Source organism: Sturnus vulgaris, chromosome 29 (genome assembly GCF_052056855.1).
Source record: "Sturnus vulgaris isolate bStuVul1 chromosome 29, bStuVul1.hap1, whole genome shotgun sequence".
NCBI lineage: Eukaryota > Metazoa > Chordata > Aves > Passeriformes > Sturnidae > Sturnus > Sturnus vulgaris.
Window position 1 is genome coordinate 771,037 of NC_142271.1, and position 25,165 is coordinate 796,201.

General features: G+C 55.3%; 1 protein-coding gene across 2 annotated transcripts; it reads right to left on the reverse strand.

Moving 5' to 3' along the window:
• Positions 1–3,691: 3,691 nt before the first annotated feature.
• CSRP1 (cysteine and glycine rich protein 1) lies at positions 3,692–17,665 on the reverse strand. 2 transcript variants are annotated; one of them, XM_014872866.2, is made up of 6 exons: positions 17,486–17,665; positions 10,874–10,986; positions 6,649–6,817; positions 6,162–6,288; positions 4,388–4,481; positions 3,692–4,102 (listed from the first exon to the last, which is right to left on the reverse strand). In XM_014872866.2, the coding sequence occupies exons 2-6, from the start codon at positions 10,983–10,985 to the stop codon at positions 4,026–4,028; spliced, it is 579 nt and encodes a 192-aa protein (XP_014728352.1). In that variant the 5' UTR covers position 10,986; positions 17,486–17,665; the 3' UTR covers positions 3,692–4,025. The 2 variants fall into 2 exon arrangements, with proteins under 2 accessions (XP_014728352.1, XP_088036716.1); XM_088180590.1 differs by lacking the exon at positions 17,486–17,665 and adding an exon at positions 17,100–17,193.
• Positions 17,666–25,165: the final 7,500 nt, after the last annotated feature.

Below are 25,165 nucleotides of genomic sequence, written 5' to 3' on the forward strand. Positions count from 1 at the left end.
TGATGAGATGCACCTCATTATCCCTCATTAAGAGGGCAGGGCGGCTGGCGGAGCCAGGAACTGGTTCGTGCTCCCTGGGGCCAACCTCGCCACGCTGGCAGAGATCCTGGGTGTCCCAGGAGACCCGGGCTCCTGACGTCGGGCTGCCCTGGAGGTCACCCAGAACACCCCAGCACTTCAGAAGGAGCAGAGCAAATGTGTGGGTTCCCCCAGCAAGGCTGTTTTCCCACGCACGGGTAACGCTGAGTTCCAGGGATGCTGAGCCCGGGGAGCTCGGGGGGAGCAGTTTCGGGACTGTCAGTGTTCTGGTAAGCTGGGATGTCCGTGGGCAGTTCTGGCTCACCATCCAGCTCCAGCTCCATCCTCACAGCCCAGGGGAGAGCCAAGGGCTGCCAACCCCTGCCCGAGACCCCCGGCCCTCTGCTCACTGCAGTCACTGCTTATCCAGGCACCAGCCACCAAGGCAAGGTGATGGTCCCACAGCCCTGTGTGTGAAGGAGCTTTGACAACGTCCTTCTCCACTCCTGTCTCCCCAGCTGTCCATTCCCACACACACCAGTCAGGGATATCATCCTGCCAGCCTGCCCGGGGGGTACACAGCAGGTCCTGCCCTGCAGCAAACCCAGCAGGACTCACTGTGCCAGGCTGTGGGTGAACCAAGGGCTCTGCTCCATGGGCTGCCCATGGCTCATCCCATCCACACAGGGCGCTCAGGGCAGGTCACAGGGCTGCCAGGCTCAGACCTGCCCAAGGTGGTATTCCCACAAAGTTTGGTGACAGACTGATATCCCCTCTCACAGCCCTGCTGGCCACGGGGCTCAGAGGCTCCAGTCCGACCCCTCAAATGTCATTGCCTCCAGGCTCCAGGGTGCTTGGCCACAAGCCAACTCCTGGTTTGTCCCTTCAGGGGCAGGTTTGGGTGCCACAGCCCCTTTCCCAGGCTGCAGCCCCCGAGGGGTGAGAGCTGCTGGGCACAGCACGACTCTGCTGCCTCGAGGGGGAGCTGGACAACACCTGGGCACAGGTGAGCAGACATGTCCGGCTGTGCTTGCTGGTCAAGAGAGGGTAGCAGATGGTCACAGCTGTCCCACTGCAGCTCAGGCAGGAGATAACAAAAAAGCACCTCTAGTCCCACCCTGCATCTCCTGGCCCATGTCCCACCACCTCCTTCAGCCCCCCTCATGCCTCTGTCAGGATGTGCAGCCCCCATGGTCCCATCCTGGTGTCCCCATAGTGGTCTCTGTCACTCCCTAAGCCATTCTGAGTGACCAATGCAGGGTTACCAGGTGTGTGGCACCCAGGGCAAACCCTCAGAGCATGGTCCCAGTCCCAGGATATGGTTTACTTGGGACCTTTGGGGCTGGGAGCTCAGCAGAGACCCACTAGGCAGGTGAAAAGAGGACTTGGGGAGGCTGAATTTCAGTTTTCCACAATCTAGAGAAGAATTGTGGAGAAGGGAGACACAGCCCTGCCTAGCAAAAGGACATGAGACACAAGGCACAGGGGTACAATAGGAAAATCAGAAATTCATAGAATCATTAATGTTTGAAAAGCCCTCCCAGGTCACAAGATCATCAGTTCCAACTACTCCCCCAGCAGTGTTCACCACTAACCCATGTCCCCATAAGCCACATCCACAGGTCTTTTGAACACCCACCACTGCCCTGGGCAGCTATGTCAGGACCTGACCCCCCTTCCAGTGATGGAACAACCCTTTCAAAGGTGTGTGGCACAATGTTGTGACAAGATCCACAGTGATGGGACGTCCATTCTTAGAGGGTTCCCATACCTGAGTGAATGCTCTCATCTACCTGACCTTTGGAGCCCTGCCTTAAGCAGGAGGTTGCAGTTAAGACTTCTGCTGGTCCCTTCTAACCTACATCTTTCTGTGGCCCTCCAAAACCCAAATCCAACATTTTCTCCTGGCTTTGACCAGGCCTCCAGTAGAATTGGCTCTCTGGGGTCCATCACATGTGAAATGTCAGTACCTCATAGAACCACAGACTGGTTTGGGTTGAAAGGTTAAGAATCATCCTGTTCCACTCCTGCCATGGGCAGGGACAACTTCCACTATCCTGGGTTGCTCCAAACCCTGTCTAGCCTGGCCTTGGATACTTCCAGGGATCCAGGGATGGCCACAGCTTCTCTGGGCACCCTGTGCCAGGGCCTCCTCACCCTCACAGCCAAGAATTCCTTCCCAAATCCCATTTAACTCTGCCCTCTGGCAGTGGGAAGCCATCCCCCCTTGTCCTGTCGCTCCAGGCCCTTGTCTGAAGTCCTTCTCCAGCTCTCCTGGAGCCCCTTTAGGCCCTGGAAGGGGCTCTGAGGTCTCCCTGGAGCTTTCTCCAGGTGACATCCCCAGCTCTCCCAGCCTGGCTTCAGAGCAGAGGAGCTCCTGCTCCTTCCCCCCTCTGTGACAGAACCTCTACAGCTGCATGAGGAAGGCACTAAAGACTCTTTATAGCTTTATTGACCAAGCAGCACTACCTGGGCATGATCCCATCTGGGGCACATCCAGCTGAGATGTCACAGCAGCAGCACAGCGTCCCTGCACACTCACAGAGAAGGCAACAGCTTCCTGACCCCTCCATCTCTGCAGGAGCTTCCAGAATCCCCCCCTGCTATGTAGGGGAGCGGCAGGAGCTGCCAAGCAAGAGAGGCAGGTTTGGGTCTCCACACCAGGGTGGTACCTGAGCCCTCTGTGCTGTGGCTCCTAACCCTACCTGAGCCTGGGCCGTCTGCCCCCCACACCAAGTGCCACCAGACCTCTCCTGACAGCCACCACGTAGCCCAGAGCAGTGGGTCATGCTCGCATCTAGGGGGGTAAGTTTTTGGAGATGGTAAAGACTTAATTCCCCATCTCCATTTCAAAAACACCATGTAAAACCAAGGGTGTGATGAACAGGAGAAAACACTTAAGTTGATAAAGGAGCCCAAGTCCTGCCTCAAAAAAGGATTTCTGCCTCGATTGTGCTTCTCAGAACACTCCCCATCTCATTTGCTCAACCAGTTTTTAACTTTAAAAACCCCACAACTCAATTCCCTGTGGAGTCCCTAACTCTGAGCTGCAGCCAGGCTGATCTAAGTCTGTCCCACCGGTCCAACAGGAGAATCACAGAAAGGGAGTGAAGAGTTTAGATGGAAACCAATTAAACCTGGGCAGCTGCCAAACTGGAGGCTTAATGATCCACAAGCTACTAAAAAAGCAGGGTGTAGGTGAAAAGCTGTTAATTACTTGGCACTGCTGGGCACGCCTGTTTGGAGAGGTGCCACCTGAAAGCACTGATAGGGGTTTTGAGAGGGTGAGCAACGTGTGGTGCTACCAACACACCCCAGAAGGGCTGTCCTTGGCCTCCCAGCTTCAACCTCTGCTTTTGCAATACTTATTCCCGTTCCTGGAAGTGTTCAACGACAGGGCTTGGAGCAGCCTGGGGTAGTTGAAGGTGGAACAAGATGAGCTCTGAGGTCTCCTCCAATCCAAACCATTCCATGCTGATTCTTGGTGGGAGGAGATGGGGAGCCCATCCCAGCCGAGCTGCAGAGCTCAGCTGGCCACAGCTGGGCCATGTCAAACTGCACTGACACATTCCTGCCATTGGGCTTTAATTACAAGCCAGGACTGCAAACACCTCCCCAGCTCTGGGCACCCCGTGCCCATCAGACAGTGAATAAGTGGCAGGGCCAGGCTGGGTGAGCTTTGATATCTCTGATGTTTTATTGCTTGCTCGGTGTCACGGCTGAGCACGCGGCCGGCAGGATGGGCGACGCAGAGCAGGACTTGGGCACTGGGGCCTCACTGCAGTGGGAGGGAATGGCCCCCCTGTGCCACCTGCCCCAGCAGGACATTGTTCCCACGGGGACAATGCTGGGACCACCCCAGCTCCGGAGAGCGCCGGGGCAGGGCAGGAGAGGCTGGTGCTGGAAGCAGCGGTGGCTGGAGGTGACAGTGGGGCACTCACTGAGGTGCGGGGTGGGCAGGCAGCACAGGACGAGCCCTGGGCGAGCACAGGGCCCAGCCCTGGAGCTCACTGGGAGTGGATCAGTGCCCCGGCGCCCTGCCCGAAGCCAAAGCCCTTGGGACCGAAGTTCTTGGCATAACAACCTGCAGAGGATGGAAGGGAGACACAGGTGAGGCTGGCACAGGAGCGGGTTCTCCCCAAGGGGCACACCCTGGACAAGGACAGGACAAGGTTTGCCAGATTTGTTGGGCAAACAGAGAGGCCCTGGCTCAGCAGGAAATTCTCCAGCTCTGTGGCTGGCACAGTCAGTCCCCAAAAGCTGTTGGGCCACCCCTTCCCCTGCCTCCATTCCCCCTGGGTCCCTGCACAGGAGTCTTCCCCCCACCCCTCAGAGCCCAGGACAAGCCAGCAGGGAAGGTGGGGCTCACCTTTGCAGTAGATCTCCCCATCTTTGTCTGCCAGGGTGGTGGACTCCAGGCTTTTGCCACACTTGGCACAGCGGAAGCAGGACTTGTGCCAGGACTGTGGGACAGGAGCAGAGCCCAGTCAGACCCAGGGACAGGGCAGCCAGGCTTGGTACCAACCAGGCTTCCTGCTCTGTTTCTGATCTAAAGGGGCTGGCAAAAAGCTGAATGGGATAAAAGCTTTTCCCTGGAAAGCAATCCCAGCCCCACAGGGAAAATACAGAGAGGAAATGCCAGGTGTGATCACTGCTCCTGGGCTGGTTTTGGAGACCTTTTACCAACACTTCAAGAAGTCATTTGTGCAGTAATTTCTACAATAATTTGTAAGGAGCAATCCCCCCCTCTCTGGGGACCGTTCTCTCTTAACCAGTGAGATAAACCCCTTCCATTGTCCAGCTGAGACCCACAGCTGCTCATGTTAGGCTGGGGTGGCAGCAGGGATGGGACAACTGCCCCACACAACCACAGCTCCAAGGAAGGCAGAAAACAGAGAGGAAAAATGCCAAAACCAGACAGTGTTTAAAAATAACCTCCCATGGTTCCAGCAGTCCCCTGGAGATAAATGAGCTCACAGACTTCAGGCAGACCTTAAGTAGCCAGAGCTGCTCATCAAGGAATTTAAACAAACACTTGGGAAAACATGAAACCTTTTTTGGAAGAAAATGTAAAATTCGGGGGCTGGAGGAGGAGTTATTGGATGGAGTCATCCAGCAAACATTAGCACATGAAATACATGCTCTGGAATCCTCTCTGGGTCTACTTTAATGTAATTGCTTCACCAACTTTGGTTCCCTGTAAACACAGGGGCCAGAAGCCAACCAGGAAGCCCAGATCACAGTTTTAAGGGTAAATTCAGCTTCTGACCCTGGGCTGACCCTCAACGTGTCCATCACAAGCCAGCTGGGGGATGATGATGCTGAGGGGCCCTTTCTCCTTGTTCTAGGGATGCAGGACAAGCACAAAGCCCCAGGAGGACAGAGCCAAGTCAGAGAGTGACACCTCATCACTGGTGAGGTTGTCCCAGCATGGCCGCCCTCTCCCCATGGCACAAAGTTAAGCAGCCTGGCCTGGTGTCTCTGAGAAGCTCTGCATGTGGCTGACCTCATGGGGAGGACAGCTCCAGGCAGGGACCTCATCTGGGGTCCCAGGGCTGGCAGGGCAGAAGGGGTGCCCAGGCCTTGCAGAGGAGCTGGGCTGGGACCAGGTCACAGCTCAGGGTGCAAAGAACTCTGGCGAAGGGATGACCTTGGCACAGGGAGTGCCAGGGTTGTGACAGTGACCTTCACACCAAACCCTGAGCTTACCCAGCCACCAGTGAAACAGCCCCAGGAATATCGACCAAACCCATGCCCACAGCTCGAACACCTTGCCTGGCCTGTGGGCAATGCTGACCACTGGAATTCATTGCCTGCCCCAAATCCTGGCCACAGCATCCCAGCCTGTGGCACAGAGGGGAGAAGGATGCACTTTTCAGTTAATAGTGACACATGGTACATGTCACTGCTCACCCTCCTAGCACATCCACAGCAGGATCTTCACTGTGGCCTCCGCTGAGCAGGGCTGTAAATATTTAATATAAAATGTATTTCTCCTCCATCTACAAGTCTGTGAGATCGCTGCAGCCTGGACAACCTGGCTTCCAGGTGAACGTGGCCATTGGACCCAAGCCCAGCCCTGGCTGAGTGCAGGTCCAGACCCCTCCTGAGTGTCCCTGCCCCTGTGCCCCCCATCCCCTTACCTTGCCAGCTCCAATGACCTTCTCAGCTGCATACACGGCCTGACCACAGCGGGGGCACCCATCAGCTCCTCCCACCTTCTGGGCCATCCTGGCTGCATTGGGGTTGGGCGGTCGGTGGGGCTGGCCCCTGTGGGTGGCAGGGAGCTCACAATCAGAGAAGCACAATGGAGCAGGTAAGAACTTCGGGACCCCAAATCCCCAGTTTATAAGGGAACTTCAGGAACAATGTGTTGTGCCCCATGGAAAGTCCAGCCTGAGCGCTGTGTGCTGGGAGGGGGTGGGCAGGGTGCTCAGGCAATGAGGACATGTCCCATCCCATCCCATCCACTAAACAGGGTTCAGTGGGATTCCCTGGAGGGGCAGAGGGGCCAGGCAGCCCACGGACACTGCTGGGAGCTCAGTACAGGCTGCACAGCCAAGAACCACAGGACAGGTGTGGGGAGAAGGTGCCCACAGCCCTGGTGTTAAAAACAAAGCTTAAACTCACTCTTCATATTTGATTCCCAGGGACTCGCCCTTGTCAGTGCTCAGGGTCCCTGCTCCCTGCCCGTAGCCGTAGCCCTTGGGGCCGTACTTCTTCCCGTAGCAGGACTTGCAGTAGATCTCCTCACCATGCACGGCCACAGTGGTGCTGTCCAAATTCTTCTTACAGACCACTAGAACAGAGGGGAGGGTGTGGCATCAGCCTGCTCCGCCGGAGCTCACTAATTAGCTGGGGAAAACAAGTCCTCACAGGGACAGCACAGCTCAGCTTTCAAGGAGCAGGGAAACCCTCGCCAGGATCCAGCTGCAGAGAGCACATGCAAACCAGGGCAGATAAGGATCACAACAAGAGCAGTGTCTGGCTTTAAAAGGAAGCAAACACCAAAGCCAGCAGTGATACCAAGGGAAGGAAAGCTCTGTTAACCCTCTGGGTGCTGCTCTCCTGCAGCTGCACTTAAACCACGGGGGTGAATTTTCCCTATGAAACACTGCAGGATTCTCAAGCCTGGGGATCAATGTCCTGGTCCCATGCCTCCTCCACTGCAAATCCACAGCAGGAAACACTCAAGACAAAGAAATGTGAGCAAATGTGGTTTTCCCGGTGTTTGGATGGACTAAGAGCCATCCAAGAGCAGCCCTGTGGCCATCACCACATCTGAGGCACTGCAAGAGCTTCACACATTGGGCACAGTCACCTCTCCAGAGCTCAAAAGGCTCATATGACACCTCAGCCCTGGTCCTGCCCCTCTTTAGGGGTGTGCATGGCAGGGGTCTCAGGTGAGGAACACTAACTTAGCTGGCTGTTTGAGCCCTGGGGATCAATGTGGGACATAAGATGGGACAGAAGGAGATGGCAGCCAGTTTCAGGGGCCCTGCTGAGCCCATCCAGAGCTTGAGCTTGGTGCTGGGCTCAGGCCTTCTCCTGATTTTTAGGTTTCCAGAGAATCACAGACTGGTTTGGGTTGGAAGGGACCTTCAATTCAGATTATCCAATTCCAACCCTGTGTCATGGACACCTTCCACTGTCCCAGGTTGCTCCAAGCCCTGTCCAACCTGGTCTTGAACACTTCCAAGGGTGGAGCAGTCACAGCTTCTCTGGGAAGCAATGCCTCACCACCGTCTGAGTAAAGAATTACTTCCTTACATCTAATCTAACTTTCTCCCTTATATCTAATCTAGATTGCTCCTCTTTCAGTTTAAAATCATCCCCCCTTTTCCTATCGTTATCTGCCTGTGTAAAAAGTCACTCTCTTTTATAAACCCCCTTGAAGTCCTGGAAGTACCAGCTCCTGTTCCAGCTCTGCTCACTTCCCAGTGCTCCTTCCCAGCACTTCCTGAGACACCCTGCCCAGCCAGCAGGAGGCCACCAGCACCCAAATTGCAGGTGATGTCCAGTGTTCACATACCCTGTGGAGGATCCCAGCTCCTTGGGCAGAGTCTGCAGTGCTGGCAGCCAGCCCCAAACAGATCTGGCTGCAGCTGCCACACAGCTTCCCCCATCCTGCTTTCCACACCTTAAATGTCGAGGCTTCCAGCAGCTTCCTGGCCAGCAGAGCAGTTTCTTGGCCTTTCTCAATATCACAGGAATGCAAACAGAGCAGAGTTCTCCCCTCGGAGCAGCATGAACTGAACAGGGGCAGAAGGCAGCCCTTCCATGACTAAATACAGACAGGAGAACCCCGTGTGCCTCTGCAGGGACAAGGAGGACAAAAGGGAAGCATGTCCTGCCATCTAAGGAGGCTCTGGCAGAGTCCTCTCCTGGCTAGAGGCTCCCACCACAGCAGGAGCTGGGGATGGGAACAGATCCCAGCTGGGAGAGACCAGAGCTGGGAACTGGTTCCAAAGCTGCCAAGCTCCTGGGCTGCTGCTGGGATCTCTGCATTGCCCTGGAGTGACACTGCTCTGGCAGACCATCAGGAAGGAATGTGGGCACTTTCACTGGCATTTCAAAGGGATTTGTCCTGAGCTTTGTCCCAGGGTAGCAGTGAACGATTTCAGTGGCATCTGGATGGATTTGGAGCTCCAGACCGAGCTTGCACAGTCCCTCATCTGTACTCACAGAGCTTTGAGAGGCAACAGAAAGAATTTTTACCCAGCCCCCGAGTTTGTGCATTGCAGAAATTCCAGTGCACTGCACTCACGGAGTTAAGGACCCTTTGTTTTTCTAAGAGGAACTGAACTGCTCAGCAAAACAATTAGACAAGAGCTGCTTCTGCTTTCCGAGGCCAAGGGGCTCATTCCAGCTCACTTCTACTGCACTATCCAGGCAGCTGGATCACAGCCAGGAGTCAATCACCAAGTTGCTCCCTGAGCTCTAATGCACTGTGGTAGACTTGGCTGCTTTTAGATGATGTTTTTGGCAGATCTGGTTGAAGTATTTGTTATTCTCCCCTAAAGATAATGGTTTCAAGTTCCTTGATGGGGCCCAATGCAGCAAGCTGGGAATGCAGGCGCTCAGGAGCACCACCCACAGTCTGTAGCACGGACTGGGAACAGTGGGAAGCAGGGTGGGCTGGCACACGAGCCACAGCCTGAGCTGGGGAGCCACAGCCAGGACAGGAAGAGCTGCTGGGTACATGTGGAATGGCGTAACAAATGCCTGCAAAGCACAGGGACAGTAGCCCTGAGCTGAGAACCACTCCCTGGGCACTTGCTTCCATGAACATACACAGGGGACCTTCTTCCCCACTCTGGCCATGTATTCCCACCTGGAAGCAATACCTTCAGCCTCATTTTGTGGTTCCTGGAGGCCTGCCCTGCTCTCTGGCTGCCAGCATCCCATGGCAGCAGCTTTCTCTGGCAAACCAGCTGTGTGCACAAGGGGTGAGGGCAACATTCCCCACCCTCCTTATCTGAGGCCACAGAACAAACAGGATTTCCCTCAGAGCAGCTGCCATACAGACCCAGCCTGCCACCCTCGTCCTGCCCAGGAAAAAAGCCTCTACAACTCTCCCTGCTGAGCCCTACCAGCCAAAGCAAGTTTGCAGCCTGGAAACTCCCACAAATGGGAGCTCCCAGCCATGCTGGCCACCCTCCCTACTGCAGGGAGCACAGACAGAGCAGCAGCCTCCCTGTCCCTCTCTGCCATCTGGATCCAGCTGTACATGCTACATCCCAGGCAGGATGGACAAGAAGTAGCCAGTAGCCAGGCTAGGTGGACACAGGAGCATGGCAGGGATCATCCCATGAGTCACTGGAGTTTCCCTGCTGGAAGACATCAGTTCCAGAGTTTGCCTGTTTCCAGATCCCACCTCTGCTTGGTGCCCCTATGGAAAATATCCCAACTTTGCTCCCTGCTGTGATGGGATGGTGAGACTGGCACCAGCTAAGGAAATATAAAAACCTCAGTGGGCCCCTGCTGCAAGGCCACCCTGGAGATGCACTTCTGCTGCTCTCTGGCAGATGCAACATCTTGAGGAGCCATCAGCAGACACAGGCAACATGTGTGCTCCTGTCCACTGAATTTCAGAGATGTTTGGGTGGGAAGGGACCTTAAAACTCATCTTGTCCTATCCCCTGCTATGGGCAGGGACACCTTCCACTAGACCAGGTTGCTCCAAGCCCCATCTCCTGTAGGCACAGGAGAATCATTGGTTGGTTCTGCTACGTGAGAGTGTCCAGGGACAGAGGACAGTAATCTGGTACCACACAGGCTGAGGACACTGCTTATCTCTTCAATCAAATGTCCTGCAGCCCCTCTGGATGTCCCTGGTTTAAGGAGATGCTCTCAGCACTGCAACACCACCGGCCCTGGGATCCCCAAAGGCAGGGAAGGGTGACTGGGGACTTGCAGCAGGATCCCAGCAGTGTTTGTAGGATCCTGCAGAGTTGGCAGAGGAGGGGAGCTCAGCACTGGATCACTTGCAGCCAAATCCTGTTCTGCTGCCCCTCCCCAGAGGTGACACTTGGGGGTGTCATGTCCAAACATACACCAGAGACACTGGCAAAGCCACTTAGAAGGCTACAGCCAGCCTCACTGCTGGGAGAGGCCCTGTCTCATGCTCCAATCCTTAACATCTGGACACAGAGCAGAGGACCCTGCCTGGCCTTTCCCTGGAGTAGGGATGGACTAAGTCTTTGTGTGGGTGCTGGCTGAGGTCAGCCCTGACAGCTTGGAGAGCCCATGTGTCCTGGGATGATCCATGTTCCTGCCATGCTGGGGGTTTGGAAAGATCCTGAGGAGCCCTTGCCCTGAAAACAGAGGGGGTCAGGGAAGGGGTGATACTCACTGCACAAGAAGCAGGACTTGTGGAAGCTGTTGCCTTCACACTGCACCTCCTCAGCGAAGTACACGGCCTTCTGACACACCCCACACTTCTTTCCTCCTCCCCAGTTTGGCATCCTGCAGGAGAAGGCACAGTCAGGCACAGGGGCAGGGCTCTGTGGGGCCAGGATGGAGCAGCTGGAGCAGGCACTGGAGCTCCAGCAGCTTTCCACACGTGCACAGACTGCAGGGCTGGCAACAAGCAGAATCAACAGAACTCAGGGAGCCAGCAGTGCCAGCTGCCTCCCAGGGACCACTGGTCCTGTCTGCCAGGAGCAGCAGAAATCCCTGTCTTGGAGCCGAGGGACTTCACAGCTCCTGTCAGTGCCAGGAAAAGAGAGGAAGCCACCACAATGCTGGGAGACATCACTCACAGTTAGCCAGGCACCTCCTCAGGTCACAGCCCTCCTGTCACCCCATGCCATGCCAGGGTGACTGTGACTGAGCCTTGGCGCCAGAGTGACAGCTGCCACACCCCTGGACACAGTCCCAGCTTCTCCTCCCTGACCAGCTCTTCTATCTCAGCCACTGCAGGGCAGGGAACAGTCAGGGCTGCCCCGGGGGCAGGAGCTGACTCCTGACACCACCAAACCCCAGGCTCTGCCTCATGTCCCACAGCACCATCAGCTCCTGCCCTCCCAGGCACTCCCTGCACTCCAGTATCTCAGTCTCCTCCAGGACTGCAGGCAGGGTCATGGAGCCTGGAGAATCTGAAATCAAGAAGACAGTGCAGGGCAAAGACCTGAGCACCAGCCTAAGCTACCATCCAGTTCCTCAGCAGGCTATAAATGCTTCTATTTCTCTTATCTTTCCCGAACTGTGTCTGATGAGACACCAACAAGAGGCCCTTAGATTTGCAGATAACCCCAAAATACTGTGAGCTGCTTACATGAGCAGCAGAGCTCCAGCCCAGAGGGGCCCTGACACTTGTGAAGACCAGGTCAACATAAACCTCAAGACATTCACACAACAAAGTCCTGCCAGGAGATTCTGAGGGAGCCAGGCTGATTGAGTGTGGCCAAGAGGAAGCTAAGGACAATCAAACAGCAACCTGGGGTTACTACAAAGACAACAAAACACTTTTTGGAGGGGTCCAATAGGCACAAGCTGCAGCCTGAGAGGTCTCCAAGGGACTCTTTCCATCAACACCTCTGTAATTCCCCATCCTGCTCCCATCTGGGGACAAGCAGCAGAAGTCACCATATGCTTCCTGACCCCTGAACAGCTAAAGGTCTCCAAAACAGCAGGACAAGGTCCCCAAAACTAAACTTCATTTCAGAGTACAAGCCAGCCCACCATGTATTTAGGATGCCATCATCTCCCTCACCTCAGCTGTGTGGAGATAAGGAAGGGACCTGGGTCTGTCAGGGCACACCAGAAGCCTTGGAGCCACTCCCTTGCAGCAGATCCTGGGTCACCCCAGGCAGCTGAAGCCCCATCCATGACTCTCCAATCCCAGTGGCTCTCCCACCTGGGGAGGTGGATACTAAACCCAGCAGGACTGGGGGGCGGGAGTTGTACAAACATCAAATAGAGATGGGGGAGCATGCAGGGCTTACAGGCACAGCAAGATCCCTGCACCTCCCAGTCATGGGGAAGTCAAGATCTTCCCTGTGTGAGATATTTTGTCAGGAAAAGGGAAACTGATCCCAGCCTGGTTACCCGGGCAGGGGTCAGGACAGGGGTCAGAACTGACTTGGTGACTCCACTTTATCCTGGCCACAGCTCCTAGATGCCTACCTAGAGGGCCTCAGTGCAGGACAGACAGAGAAGTGGAGGGTGCTGGGAGCAGGGGCTGGAGAGGCTGTGCTGGCTCCCAGGTTGCTGGGAGCCGTGTTTGGGGTGTGATCACAGCAGCTGGGAAGCCTCTTGTCCAAAGGTCCCACAGGCTGGGCTTCCCACTGCGCCAAATCCCTCCCTTTCAGCCTGGTTCTTCCAGTCCCAGCCTCTGGATTGCCTTAAAAGGACACAGGCTGTTTCTCTCCAGAGCCTGGTTTTTCTCCTTGATCAGGACGAGGGCTTGACCTGGTTCAGGAGTTTCCTTGGAGGGCAGAACCACCCAGCAGCACCCCCTGCGAGCCCCTGAGCCCTGCATGGCATCCTCCAGTCCACCCGCCCCTTCAGCCCCTGTGTCAGATCCCACCTCAGGAATGACACATCACTGCCTACAATTTTTCTAGGTCCCCCATCCCTTTCCAGCCAGCACAGCTGGCAGACCCCATCTCCGGGATTTCCCAGCTCTGTTTTTGGGGGCAGCCTCTTGTTAGTCCTCCCTGCTCCAGAGCCAGAGCATCCACAAGTGCACCCCACGGTTTGGGACCCCTTTGCCTCCACAGCTCATTTTCTTCCCCCCAGAGCAGCAGCAGTGAAGGAAGAGGCTTTGTTTGACCTGAACATCAGGGCTACCCTGTCCAAACCAAGAGATTAGCAGTGGGAACATTTTCCCCTGAGCTGCCTACAGGAGGAGAAGAACTGCTTCTGGGTGAAGCTCACCTGACATTTGCTACAAGAGTCCAAGCCCTTCTGCTGCTGATTTTCCTCAATCCACCATGGGAAGATTGCAGGTGCCTCCACTCAGTTTAAATGATGCCAGGTGACTTGAGCAGGCAACTCTCACCACAATGCACAAACACAGCCCCAGGCAAAGCCATATCCCAGTAAAACCTCCTGGAACACACCATGGAAATAAGTTTGTCCTGGGGATCCATGTGGGGGCTCACAGCTGGACACAGAGAAACCTGAGATAAGACTTAGTTGCTGAGAATTCCCTGTTAGTCCACAATACAACCCCCACAAGCTGTGAGCCCAGCAGGCCACAGAGAGACCAAATTTGTGCTATAGGCTGGCATCAGCAGCAAAAAATCAGGAATAGAAAAACCCTGCTCTGGGCACCTGAACCTGACCAGCAAAGTCCTCACAACTGCCATCCAGATAGATCCATCCTCCCAATTACCTAAGTAATGGCCACTTTAAGATATGTCAGAGTGTTTGCAATACTTTCAGCACTATTTCCAGAATACTTTGCATATTTTGCCCAATTATAACTCTTGGTGACCACAGTCACACTTCTCCAAGACACTCTGGGCCCCATGCAAAATAAGGCACAGGAGGTGACAGTCCTGCAGCCAGTGACCTCACTGAGCACAGGCAAGGGGGACATCCCTGGGCTGCCAAAAAAACAAGATAATTCTCCTTCCTTCTGCGACTCCACAACTCCCAGCAAACATATTCAGAGCCCTACAAACATCACTCTCAGTGCCAAGCAGGGCTTGGCCCTGGAGCCACTCCATCATCCACTACAGATAAGAGGCCCCCAAAACCTAGATCCCGTCCTTTAGCAGCAGCTGCACTGTGGGGAGCACAGATACAGGGGAGGCTTGTGCAGAACCACCCAAGGCTGATACTTGCTGGAGATTAACTCCAATTCCAGAGTTTGATGTTGCAGCAGTGCAGCTCTCCAGAGAAGACCAGCTTGGATGGAGCTTGGAGCAACCTGAGATAGTGGAAGGTGCTCCTGCCTATGGCAGGGGGTGGCACTGGGTAACCTTCGAGGTCCCTTCCAACCCAAACCTGTCTGTGGTTCTATGAAATCTGGGCTCAGACTCACATTTCAGAGATGCTGTGCTGCACCAGTCTGGGAGGCAGTGTAAGCTACACTGAACAAGCAAAGCATAAACCAGTATGGAACTGGCATGTACTGGTGCTTTGGGATGTCATCACTGGCTGTAAGGGGATGCAGTGAGCTGATGCAGCCATCAGGCAGGGGAAGCAGAGTCATCCTCTTTTTCGAGTGGGTTAAAAGGTCAGTGTGTTCCTGTCACTGCCCCCGAAGCTGACACCCTCCACCCTGCCCTCCTCAGAGCAGCTGGGCGGGACCTGCTAGAGCTGGAGCAACGCCTGTGGCTGTGTGGATGCAGCTCCATGGCCATGGGAGCACTCAGGGCAGGGCAGGTCCTACTCCGTCACACTCTAAGGAACATCCCTGCAGCCACCAGGATGTCAGCTCACCCATTCAGCCTTCTGCAATAGCTGGAAAATCTTCCCATGTCTGTGCCCTACTAAAATCCTACAGTAATTAATTGCAGAGCAATCACTTTGTGTTTGGAGATCACTGAGGAACAGCAGACTCATGCTGACCCATATAAAAAGGTTTTTTTTTCCCCAATGAGAGCATTAAAACAAGTGAATGACAGACGAGCACCATCAGTGCTGCACAAAATTCACTCACAAGCATGTTTACAGCAGATTCAATTCATGGCCTGGCAAAGGGAAGAATCAAAGGGAAGGAAGCCACAGCAGGAGCCCCAGGCCGTGGGGTCTGAGTAGTGCCTTCCATTTTAGAGAGCAGCTGGCATGGCCACAAAATGGGCAGAAATTTGAAACAAGAAGGATCCAGACAGATGAGACATGGGCAGAGCAGAGAGCAACCAGCTCCCAGGGATACACCAAAGAACATCCCCTGGGAAAGCCCCAGGACATGGTACCAGGGGTTCATCACTGGGACCTGCTGTCCCATGGGGGATTCTGTCCCAGGCCAACAGGAACTGTCACAGAGCAGCTTTCCCTTCACCTGGGCACAGGTGGGAATAGCCCTACAAGGGGCAAGCTAGAACTGTCTCCTGGTCCCCTGCTGTGTCATGAGCTGGGAGGAGCAGTGACGTGAGGGAACTCTGGGCCACCAACAGTGTAAGCAAGGATAAGTGAAGATCATGAAGATCATTGGCAGTGATGTTGAACTGGTGAGCACAAGAATGGGGACCTGAGGCTGGTGAGCTCAGAGACATGGAAAAACACTGGGGATTACCTGAGAGAAATCACAGAACTGCCCCAGGAGATGCAGCTGGATCACATCAGATGCCTCTGAGGGCTTCGCTGGGATAGGAGGGAAAGAAGTCAGGAGGCTCTGAGCTCCAGAGTGATGCTCATATGTGGCTCATCTATTCCGTGACTCCAAGAGCAGTCAGGCTTGACTCCACCAGCAATCAAATGATTCTGCCACCAAGGCAGCCTCAGGTTGGCTGTGCAGAGAAGAGAGAGGCCAGCACGGTGCTGAGCCACCAGCCAGACACAGCTCTCACAGCCACAGGCCTCTGCTCCCAAACGTGGCTTACAAAGGCTCCTTGGAAGCAGGGTCCTCCATGAAAACCCCAACTTGAACCAGAACAACAGCAGCACCATTTTCAAGCGGTGCCAAGAAAAGCTCCTGACTCCCACAGCGATCAAGATCCCTTACCAGACTGAGCTCACTTGAGCTTTCCCAAATGAAATTTGGGATTTCCTTGAAATGCCTCAGTTGGTTGCAGCTCCCCACTCGGTGCTGCCTTCCAGGAGCACAGAGCTGAGCTCAGCTGCTTTGAGGCAGCGCTCAGGCACTGCCACCCAGGCTGGAGAGCCCCTGATCCAGGGGACAGCAGAGGCTGGCACAGAGCCCATGACCCACTGCAACAGCACAGCCCTGAGCTCCTTAGGAAGGGCTGAATCCTCCCCAGGGCCCACTGCACTTTGCCAGCCTCACCCCCAGCAGAATTACAGAACATCCTGAGCTGGAACTGATCCACAAGGATCACATCCAAACCCTGGCCCTGCACAGACACCCCAACAATCCCACTCTGTGCATCCCCGGAGTGGTGTCCAAACTCCCCTGGAGCTCTGGCGGCCTCTGGGCCGTACCCATTCCCTCGGGGCCGTGCCCATTCCCTCGGAGCCGTGCCCATTTCCCCAGCGTCCGGCCTAACCCTGCCCTGACACAGCTCCAGCCCTTCCCTGGGTCCTGTACCTGCTCACCCTGAGCAGAGATTGAAGCTGTCCCTCCGCTGCCCCTTGGGAGGAGCTGCAGACCCCGGGGAGCTCTGAGTTCAGGCTCCTCCAGCAGGAACAGACAGACCAAATGACCACAGCTGCTCCTTGCAGAGCTTCTTCTCTCACCCTTCCCCAACTTCTGGAGCCAGGAGGAGCAGCGCCCAAAGCCAGCCTCGCCCCTCACACTATTTTAGCACTGGCCTCTTCTCATGCAGGGAGAGACAGAGGACCCGATACCGGGACTTGGCAGCATCCGGGGCTCTTGCCCAGCGCTCCTGAACCCCCCTCTCACGGGCTGAGAGCTCCGAGGTTTGAAAAGCAGCATCTGGAATTCTGCAAGAGCCTATGCCCAGCCTGGTGCACAGCAGTGCAAATCTCCTCTGGGAACTGACCTGAGCCCACAGCTGAGCTGCCTCAGGGTCCCTGGAAATGAGCTTTACTCAGTTCGGTCCATCTGATGCAAGAGCTTCTGCTTCCGCATCCCTCCATGTGGGCGGCTGCTCCGGCACTGGGAGCAGCCTCAGGGGGTCCCGCCGCTCCCGTGCCCACCCCACGGACACAGGGCGGGGCTGTGCCCCTCGCCAGCCCCGCATCTCCCCCTCTGCGGGCTGGGGGGCGCTGGGATGGGGCATCCTCAGGGGATGGAGGGAGGGAGGGAGGGATGGAGAGAGGGTTGGAGGCAGCTCCGGGCTGGAGGCGCGGCAGCCCCGGGCACGGGAGGGGAGGCGGCTCCGCTGCGCTCGGCGGGACTCGGCGGCCGCCTTGGCCCCGCACCCACCTGCGGCCGGGCCGGGGACGGTGTCGGCGTCGGTGTCAAATCGGGGGTCGGGGTCGGGGTCGGTGCCGGTGCCGGTGCCGGTGCCGGTCTCGGTGTGGGGTTTGATGCTGCTGCCGGTGCCGGTGTCGGGAGCCGCGCTGGGGCAGCCGCTCGGCGCTTTTGTGGCTGGCGGGGCAGGGCGGGTCGCGGGGCGGCGGCGGGACTGATGTCACTGCTGGGGGGACGGCACGGCCGGAGCGGCCCCGACAGCGCCGGCACCGACTGACAATGCCCAGGACCCCCATCACAGCACCGGGGAAGGAGCCTCCGGGGCACTAAAAGCTCCAGGCTGGCTCCCAGGCGGCGGGAGCACCTCCGAGATGTTTCGGTCGGTATTTTGTTCTGCTGAACGTTTTCCTCTAAATTAAAAGAGACGTTTGAAGATTGGAGATTGGATTGATTGAAGATTAGAGCAGCCCTGGGGAGAAGGACATGGGGGTGTTGGTGGATGAGAAGCTCAACGTGCCCCAGCCACGTGCTCTGGCAGCCCAGAACCCCCCTGTGCTGGGCTGATCCCCCAGCGTGGGCAGCAGGGCAGGGGGGGATTCTGCCCCTGTGGCCCACTCAGGTGAGACCTCACCTGCAGAGCTGCCTCCAGCCCTGGGCTTCCAGCACAGGAAGGACCTGGAGCTGCTGGAGCGAGTCCAGAGGAGGCCACGGAGCTGCCCCAAGGCCTGGAGCCCCTCTGCTCTGGAGCCAGGCTGGGAGAGATGGGGGTGTTCAGCCTGGAGAAGGTTCCAGGGAGGCCTTACTGTAGCTTTTCCACAGATAAAAACGTGTTTATAATACTTCAGCAAGAATTGCTGTACAATATCGGTGGTAAGGCCTTGGCACAGGGTGCCCAGAGAAGCTGTGGCTGCCCTACCCCTGGAAGTGTCCAGGTCCAGGTTGGACAGGACTTGGAGTAACCTGGGGTGGTGGAAGGTGTCCCTGCCCATGGCAGGAGGTGGGACAAGATGGGCTTTGAGATCCTTTCCAACCCAACCTAGGCTGGGATTGAGTCTCTTGTAACAAATTGCAGAGCAGGGGAGAGACTCTCTGGCAATGGCTCCCATGGGAACCCACCACACCAGTGCTGCTCTGGGTGCAGACAGAGAGGGGGACAAAAATGCACAGTCCCAAACTGCATGGGAAGGGCTGCAGGGGTGTTGGGAAAACACTCTCAGAACAGCTAGAGGACAGGTGAGAGGCTGGCTCCCTGTGAAGGGAGAGGGCTTAGATGTGAAGAGGCCAAAGCAGTGCAGAAGCAGAGACACTGCTGCCCTTCCCTGATGTCCCACACACCCTCTGTACCCTCATATGTGTCCCTCTGAGCCCAAATATTCCCAGAGCAGCCTACAGAAAGTATGTCTGCAGGGCTTCAAAGCTGCTTTTCCATTTTTCCTGTGTGTTTCTATGCCAGGGCAGTACAGAAGCCCAGGAAGGCTCAGGACCTTGTTACAAACGATTCCAAGACTCCAGGGGATGCTGTTTACACCCTGAGGTCCGTGTGTAGACCCTGCAGCATGACCCCACACTGAAAGATCTGTCTGTACTCAGAGCCCTTGCAGGACCCCACATCCCAGCTGGAGTTTAGGTGTCCCCTCATGTGCTCATTCCTGCCTGATTTGCAGCTTGCTGGGGTACAAAACTCCTGCTCTCCATCCCCTTGGGAAACAGAGCCCTGGATCTATTCCCCTCTGGCACTCCCCTTCTTCCTGTGGAGGAGGGCAGGGAGGGGAATGGCACACCCTCCCTGATCCCAGCAAACCCCACACAGGGAGAGGAGCCAGGTGGCACCAGAGAGGGAAAGGATCTTCCCTTTCTTAGGCATTTTTAGTGCCCTGGAAGATTCCATCCATCAATAGTCTGTTCCTTGGACCTCGAGGTCAGCAAAAGGCTGCCACTTCCAGGAGCAGCTACACAGGAAGCTCCTGGAGGGGAAGTCAGGAGAATGGAACAATTTTGCTGGTGGCTAAATGGCTTCCCACCCTGAGCTGCTGCCCTGGGGGCCCCTGGCGCATCTGTGCTCCATGAGGATCTGCCAGCCCTTGCAGCAGGTGAAGCTGGAGAGAAGCTGGATGCTCCAGTGCTCCTGATGGCAGTGGCCACAGGCAGGATTGCCAAGGGAGGCCAGGATGCCATTGGCAAAGGCTCACACTGAATTTCTCTGGCCTGGGCTGGCCTTTTTCTCCTCGACAAATGGAAGAGGGTACTGAAGAATAGGCAGCTGACACAAGGAGCCTGATGGCTGCTCTCTGAGGCTCAGGGGCCCTTCTTCTCCCACTCCTCTCCCGAGGCACCACAGCTCACTGGAGGCAGGCATTCTGCTGGCAGGAGCTGGGGAGCCCAGGCTGCTGCAGCTGCTGGGATTGTGCAACTAAAACTGGCAGGAAGGGAGGAGGGCTGGGAGGGCAGCAGGGAGCTGCTTCCTTTGGACCTGGAAAGCTTTGGCACCAGATTCCATAGGAATTTTGCTGTGAACTCTGGGCTAAGAAATTCCTGGCACAAATTGAGGCCATTTCCTCTTGTCCTATTGCCTCCTACTTGGGAGAAGAGCCAGACCTCCACCTGGTTCCAACTGCCTGTCAGAAAGTTGTAGAAAATTAGAAGGTCCCCCCTGAGGCTCCTTTTTCTCCAGGCTCAGCCCCTCCAGCTCCCGCAGCCACTCCTGGTGCTCCAGACCCTTCCCCAGCTCCATTCCCTTCTCTGTACACACTCCAGCCACTTAATGTCTCTCTTTACATAAGAGCCCCCAAACTGCCTCCAGGACTGGAGGTGCCTCAACAGTGTCAGCACAGAGGGACGGGCACTGGTCCTGCTGACTACACCATGGCTGGTACAAGTCAGGATGCCACTGGCCTCTTTGCCCACTTGGGTACACTGACCACTCATGTTAAGCAGCTGTCAACCAAAACACCACTCCCTGCAGCTGCTCCTGATGGCCAGGGATCTCCAACAGGGTGTCCTGAGGCTTTGTAGAGCATTAGACATATCCCAGAGCTGATGTCACCGCAGCATTTGGGAATGAGCATCCTTTCCCTGGGGGATGGGAAGCCTCTGCTAAATGGCTCAGAGGCTGTGTCTAAGCCAGGGTGCAGGAGATGGTGCAGCAGACTTGGGCAGACCTGCCCCTTCCAGCCTCCATCCCACAGGAGCAAGGCAGGGGCTGCCAGGTTTCAGAGGCTCTCCTACTCATACTCCTTTTCTCCAGAGGAAGGAGAGCAAGTGGGTTACAAGCTGCCTGTGAGCTTCAGAAAGGATCCCTGTATCCCCCAATTCTACCACTGGAAACTCCATCTCTGATCTTTGCTCTGAAGGAGCCAGAAGGGGAGCAGGTTTGTGAAGGACCCCATTGCAGAGGGAGAGAGGCCCAGGCCTGGCCCCTTCTGCGCTGGCACAGGATGCCTTGTGTGCCACAGGGACACTCTCGGCCCCTTTTGGGAGTGCAGAGAGCCCAAAGCCCATCCCAGCTCACTTCCCAGTGTCTCCCCAGCAGCAGAGTGGTGTCTCATGGTCTCTGTAACCTGGGGCTGTCCCTCTGCCTCTCACCTGCTGCAGCCTTCCCATCTCCCCAGCAGCACCCAGAAGAACCCAGGGATGCAGAGGAGCAGGAGCTTTCTGTTCAGGGACTTACAGCCAGGGGAGGATCAGTCTCTTCTCCCAGGGAACAAGGGACAGGACAAGAGGAAGCAACCTCAAGTTGCCCCAGGGGAAGTTCAGGTTGGATATTAGAAAAAACTCAATGGTGCTTTGCAGCTGAGAAACTGCTCAGCACCTGCCAGCCAGAAGGAGATGTCCTGCTGCTGAGCCAACAACTGGGGTGAAAATGCTTTCCTCTGATGAACGCGGTTCATTAAAGCCTAACTGTATCATTAACACACTCCTCCATCCCAAAGGTAAACCCCCCCTCCCCCAAAGTATGACCACCCCTCACTGGGGTGGGTTTTTTGACTCTGTCTTTAAAAGCAAAGCAAAGCAATTTTACACATAAAGGTCTGCATGACTTGAGGCATTCAAGTTCCACCTAAACAGAAAGAAACCACATAAAAAGTAAGCTGAGAATGAGGGAAAAGTGAGGGAAGACTCCATGGTTACTGCTGGGCTCAGTCAATGGGCTGAACCTGCCTTCTTCCCTGTCAGGACCTATTGGGTAAGAACTGCACTCTCTGCACACTGAAGGCTTTAATTGGGGATTAGAATTTGTCTGCGGATTACTTTGGACACATATATGCAGTCAGATCCTATCACTGACAAATCCTATCACTGACAGGTACTATCACAGACAATCCTCAAACTATAACCTGTCACAGTTTTATATCAATAAAGAGGGTTATTCTGTAAACTCTGAGGGTGAATCCTTCCCTGGCGCTAGCAGTGAAAAAGTGAGAAGAACTGCCGAGGGCTCTCCCTTATGCTGGAATAAGTCAGTGGCAGCACTCGGTTCCAGCAGGATGGCCCGGGGAAGGCTCCCCCTAATGGAACACTGACAGACTGCTCAGGCATAAGGGTCTTGGCTTTCCTGGGGCACTGAGACAAATTAAACACTAAGGGTCAAGTAAATCTTCCAACACTAGCAATATAGAAAATCCTTTTTCATATGACAGATGTGGATGTAGTACTTGGGGACATGGGTTAGTGCTGAGTGTGGCAGCTCTGGAGGAATGGTTGGACTTGACAGTCTCAGGGAGCTTTTCCATTGGCAAGAACCTGTGATTCCGGGATTCCCTGAGGCCCAGCTGGGCACTGCCACGGCTCCCAGTACCAGCTTGTATGTTACTTGTATGTTAGTGGGATGTGGCATTGGGAGGGGATGGCACCCTCTGCTCTGCATGGCTCAGCTTCCTCAGCCAGGCCCAGTTCTACCTGGGAGTTTCACCCTCTGCAGGTTCATTTCCCAAAGGACTGAAGGGCCTGCTCAGCTTCACGCAGCAAGATCTGCAGGCATAGTGTGGCTGAAATGGGCCAGGCTCTGCCCCAGGGGCACTCGGGAATGCTCACACCAGAAGGTCCAGCCAAAAAGTGTCCTGGAGCAGTGAGATGGGGCCAGAGGTGCCCAAAGCAGTGACCAAAACCAATCAAGGCATCAAAAATACTGTTTAGACCTCAAACCAACCCAGTGGTGTTCCCTGAGGGGAAGGACTTCAGGGTGCTGGTGCACAGGCAGTAACAGCCTGTGGGCAGGGTGCTTACTTAGGACTAAGTTAACCCCAAGCCCTGCCTTGTGAATCCCTGACTGATGGGATTTAGCACAGAGTTTTCCAGAGAAAGCACCTGTGCAGAAATCTGAGGCAAACTCTGCCAGGTGCAGATGTCCCTGCTGCCCATGGTGCAGGCCATGCAGAGGTGGCTGTGTCCCTGCAGCCCATGGAGGGCACGAGGGGCAGAGATCCACCTGCAGCTCCTGCAGGAGCTCTGCAGGCTGGAGCAGGGGGGTGCCTGAGAGAGGCTTTGAGTCCTTGGGAAGCCCCTGCTGAGCAAGGTCCTGGCAGGGGCCCATGGAGCCGTGCAGGGAGGAGCCCTGCATGCTGAAGCAGGTTTGCTGCAAGGCCTTGGGAGCCCATGGGAGACCCAGGCTGGAGCAGAAGAGCCTGAAGAACTGATCCTGAGGAAGGGTGACCCATGTGAGGCAGGTTGTGCAGAACTGTTTCCTGTGGGACGGACTCCATTTGGAGAAGTTCCTGGAGAACTGTCTCCTGTGGCAGGGACCCCATGCTAGAGCAGAGCAAGGACTCTGACTCCTCTCCCTGAGCAGCAGCAGCGACAATGTGGGATGAACTGACCAGTTTGGGAACCCAAATTTCCGTCTCCCTGTGCTGCTGGGGGGGATGAGGGAGACTTTGGGAAGGAGGAAGGACTGGGGGAAAAGTTACTGTGAGATTTGTGAGGAAGGGCAACCAGAGCAACCAGGCCATGGCTGCAGCCAGCTGGGAACGTGTCCATCTGCTTCCCTTTGCCTGGCAGGCCTGAAAAGATGCTTTGCAAGGTTGCAGCTGCACAAGAGGGAAAGGGATCTCCCTGTGGGATGTTCTCAGGGCAGGGGGAGTGGGGCAGGTGCCGCACAGAACAAGCTGTGTCTTGGCTGCCTCTTGGAAGCTGCACTTTTCAGAAGCCTCCCCTGAGCTCAGCTTCCCTCTAGCCTTCTGCCCCTGCTTCTGCTGCACACAGGCACTTCTGAAACAATGCCTGGGGAAGAAAGGATCCTGTGGGTTTTGTGTGCTCTGGAATTGGCCTTTGTTGCGCTACAGTGAATGGAGAGGTGGAGAGTTGGGCTTGTGGTAGCGGGAGATCCTCTCAAGATGGAAGTTCTGCCTTTCCAGAGGGCCTGTGTCAGTTGTGTTCCTTTTGTGTGTTCTGCAGAAAGACCAGAAATTCTGGTCAGAAGTTCTGTCCCAGTTAACCACTGGAGCTACAGGTGTCCACCAGCAATGGGAATTGGTGAGTCAGTGCTCGTGGGCTTGAAAGGAGAGGGATGAAGGAGAAAAAGGGAAACTGTTCTTGAGGCCCTCTGCAGTCCTTGAGGTCTTTCTGGAAGGTCAAGGCCAAGTGACAGATTTCTTCTTTCTCTGTGTATTTCCTTTCCATTGCTTTGCTTTGTTGATGTTAGCAAAGCTTGGAGGAGACACCATGAGAAGAAGATCATCCTCTAGGATGATCCAACCAGGACTACAACTCCACTAGAAACTGTAACTCTTTCCTGCTTTCAGAGAGTTGTCTTACTCCAAGATACCAGAAATTCTTTTTCCTATGCAACAGATGAACTTTCTGAAGGACTTCTGTGCCTTCTCCCTCATGTTTCACCAGAACAGAGAGTCGATTTTACAAAACTTGGCCAAGCTGGGATTTCTTCCTGCTCTTGAAATTCTACTGGTAAGTGAAAACTTCCAGCTGTTTTTCCTCAAAGCAGGAAAGGCCAGAGCCACTGGAGCACTTGTTGGACCTTCTGAGCACTTGTGTGTCCCTTTGCTTGCCTACCTTGGCTCTGCTGAGAGTGGAAGTAGATTGGACCAGCCACAGTCCCAAAGCTCCCACAGCTCTTGCAGGTGCCTTCCTGGGTTGCCCTGATTCTTGCGACTCTGTACCAGAAGCAAGTTCTGTGCTCAGTGCAGTCCTTGGGACAATGAAGAGTTAAGATGGAAAGAGACTCTTTGCCACAAGGCAGCTGCCCTGGTGTTGTTTTCCTGGGGCTGTTGTGGTTGTGCTTGGACCAGGGCCAGGTCCTTTTAGCTTGTCTGGAGCTTTTGGCTCATTCCTTCCCAGAAGATCCTGTCCTCCTGGTGGCAGAAAATTTCTCTGTCCTGAGCAGCAATGGGAAACCAGAATTTTGTCTCTCCTTTGGCTGGGGCAGCTGTTGCCACCTAACCATTGCAATCCAGGGTCAGTGCTGCTGTTCATCACAAACACCAGATTCCAGGGGGTTTCTCTGCTGCAGGAACCACCTGGAACTGAGTAAGGCACAGTACTGCCAGCAAAATATTTGTTTTGCCCTGCTCAGCTCAGCAGCTTTAGGGGAAGGTTGTTTGAGTCCCTCACAGTCCTGTGTGAGAGAAACACTAACATTCACAGGAAGTTCAAGAACAGCCTTTGACTTTGCCCCAGAATGGGGCATTTGCCAAGTTTTTAAGCTACATCCAGGCAAAGGAAGGCCCTTCACAAACTTGA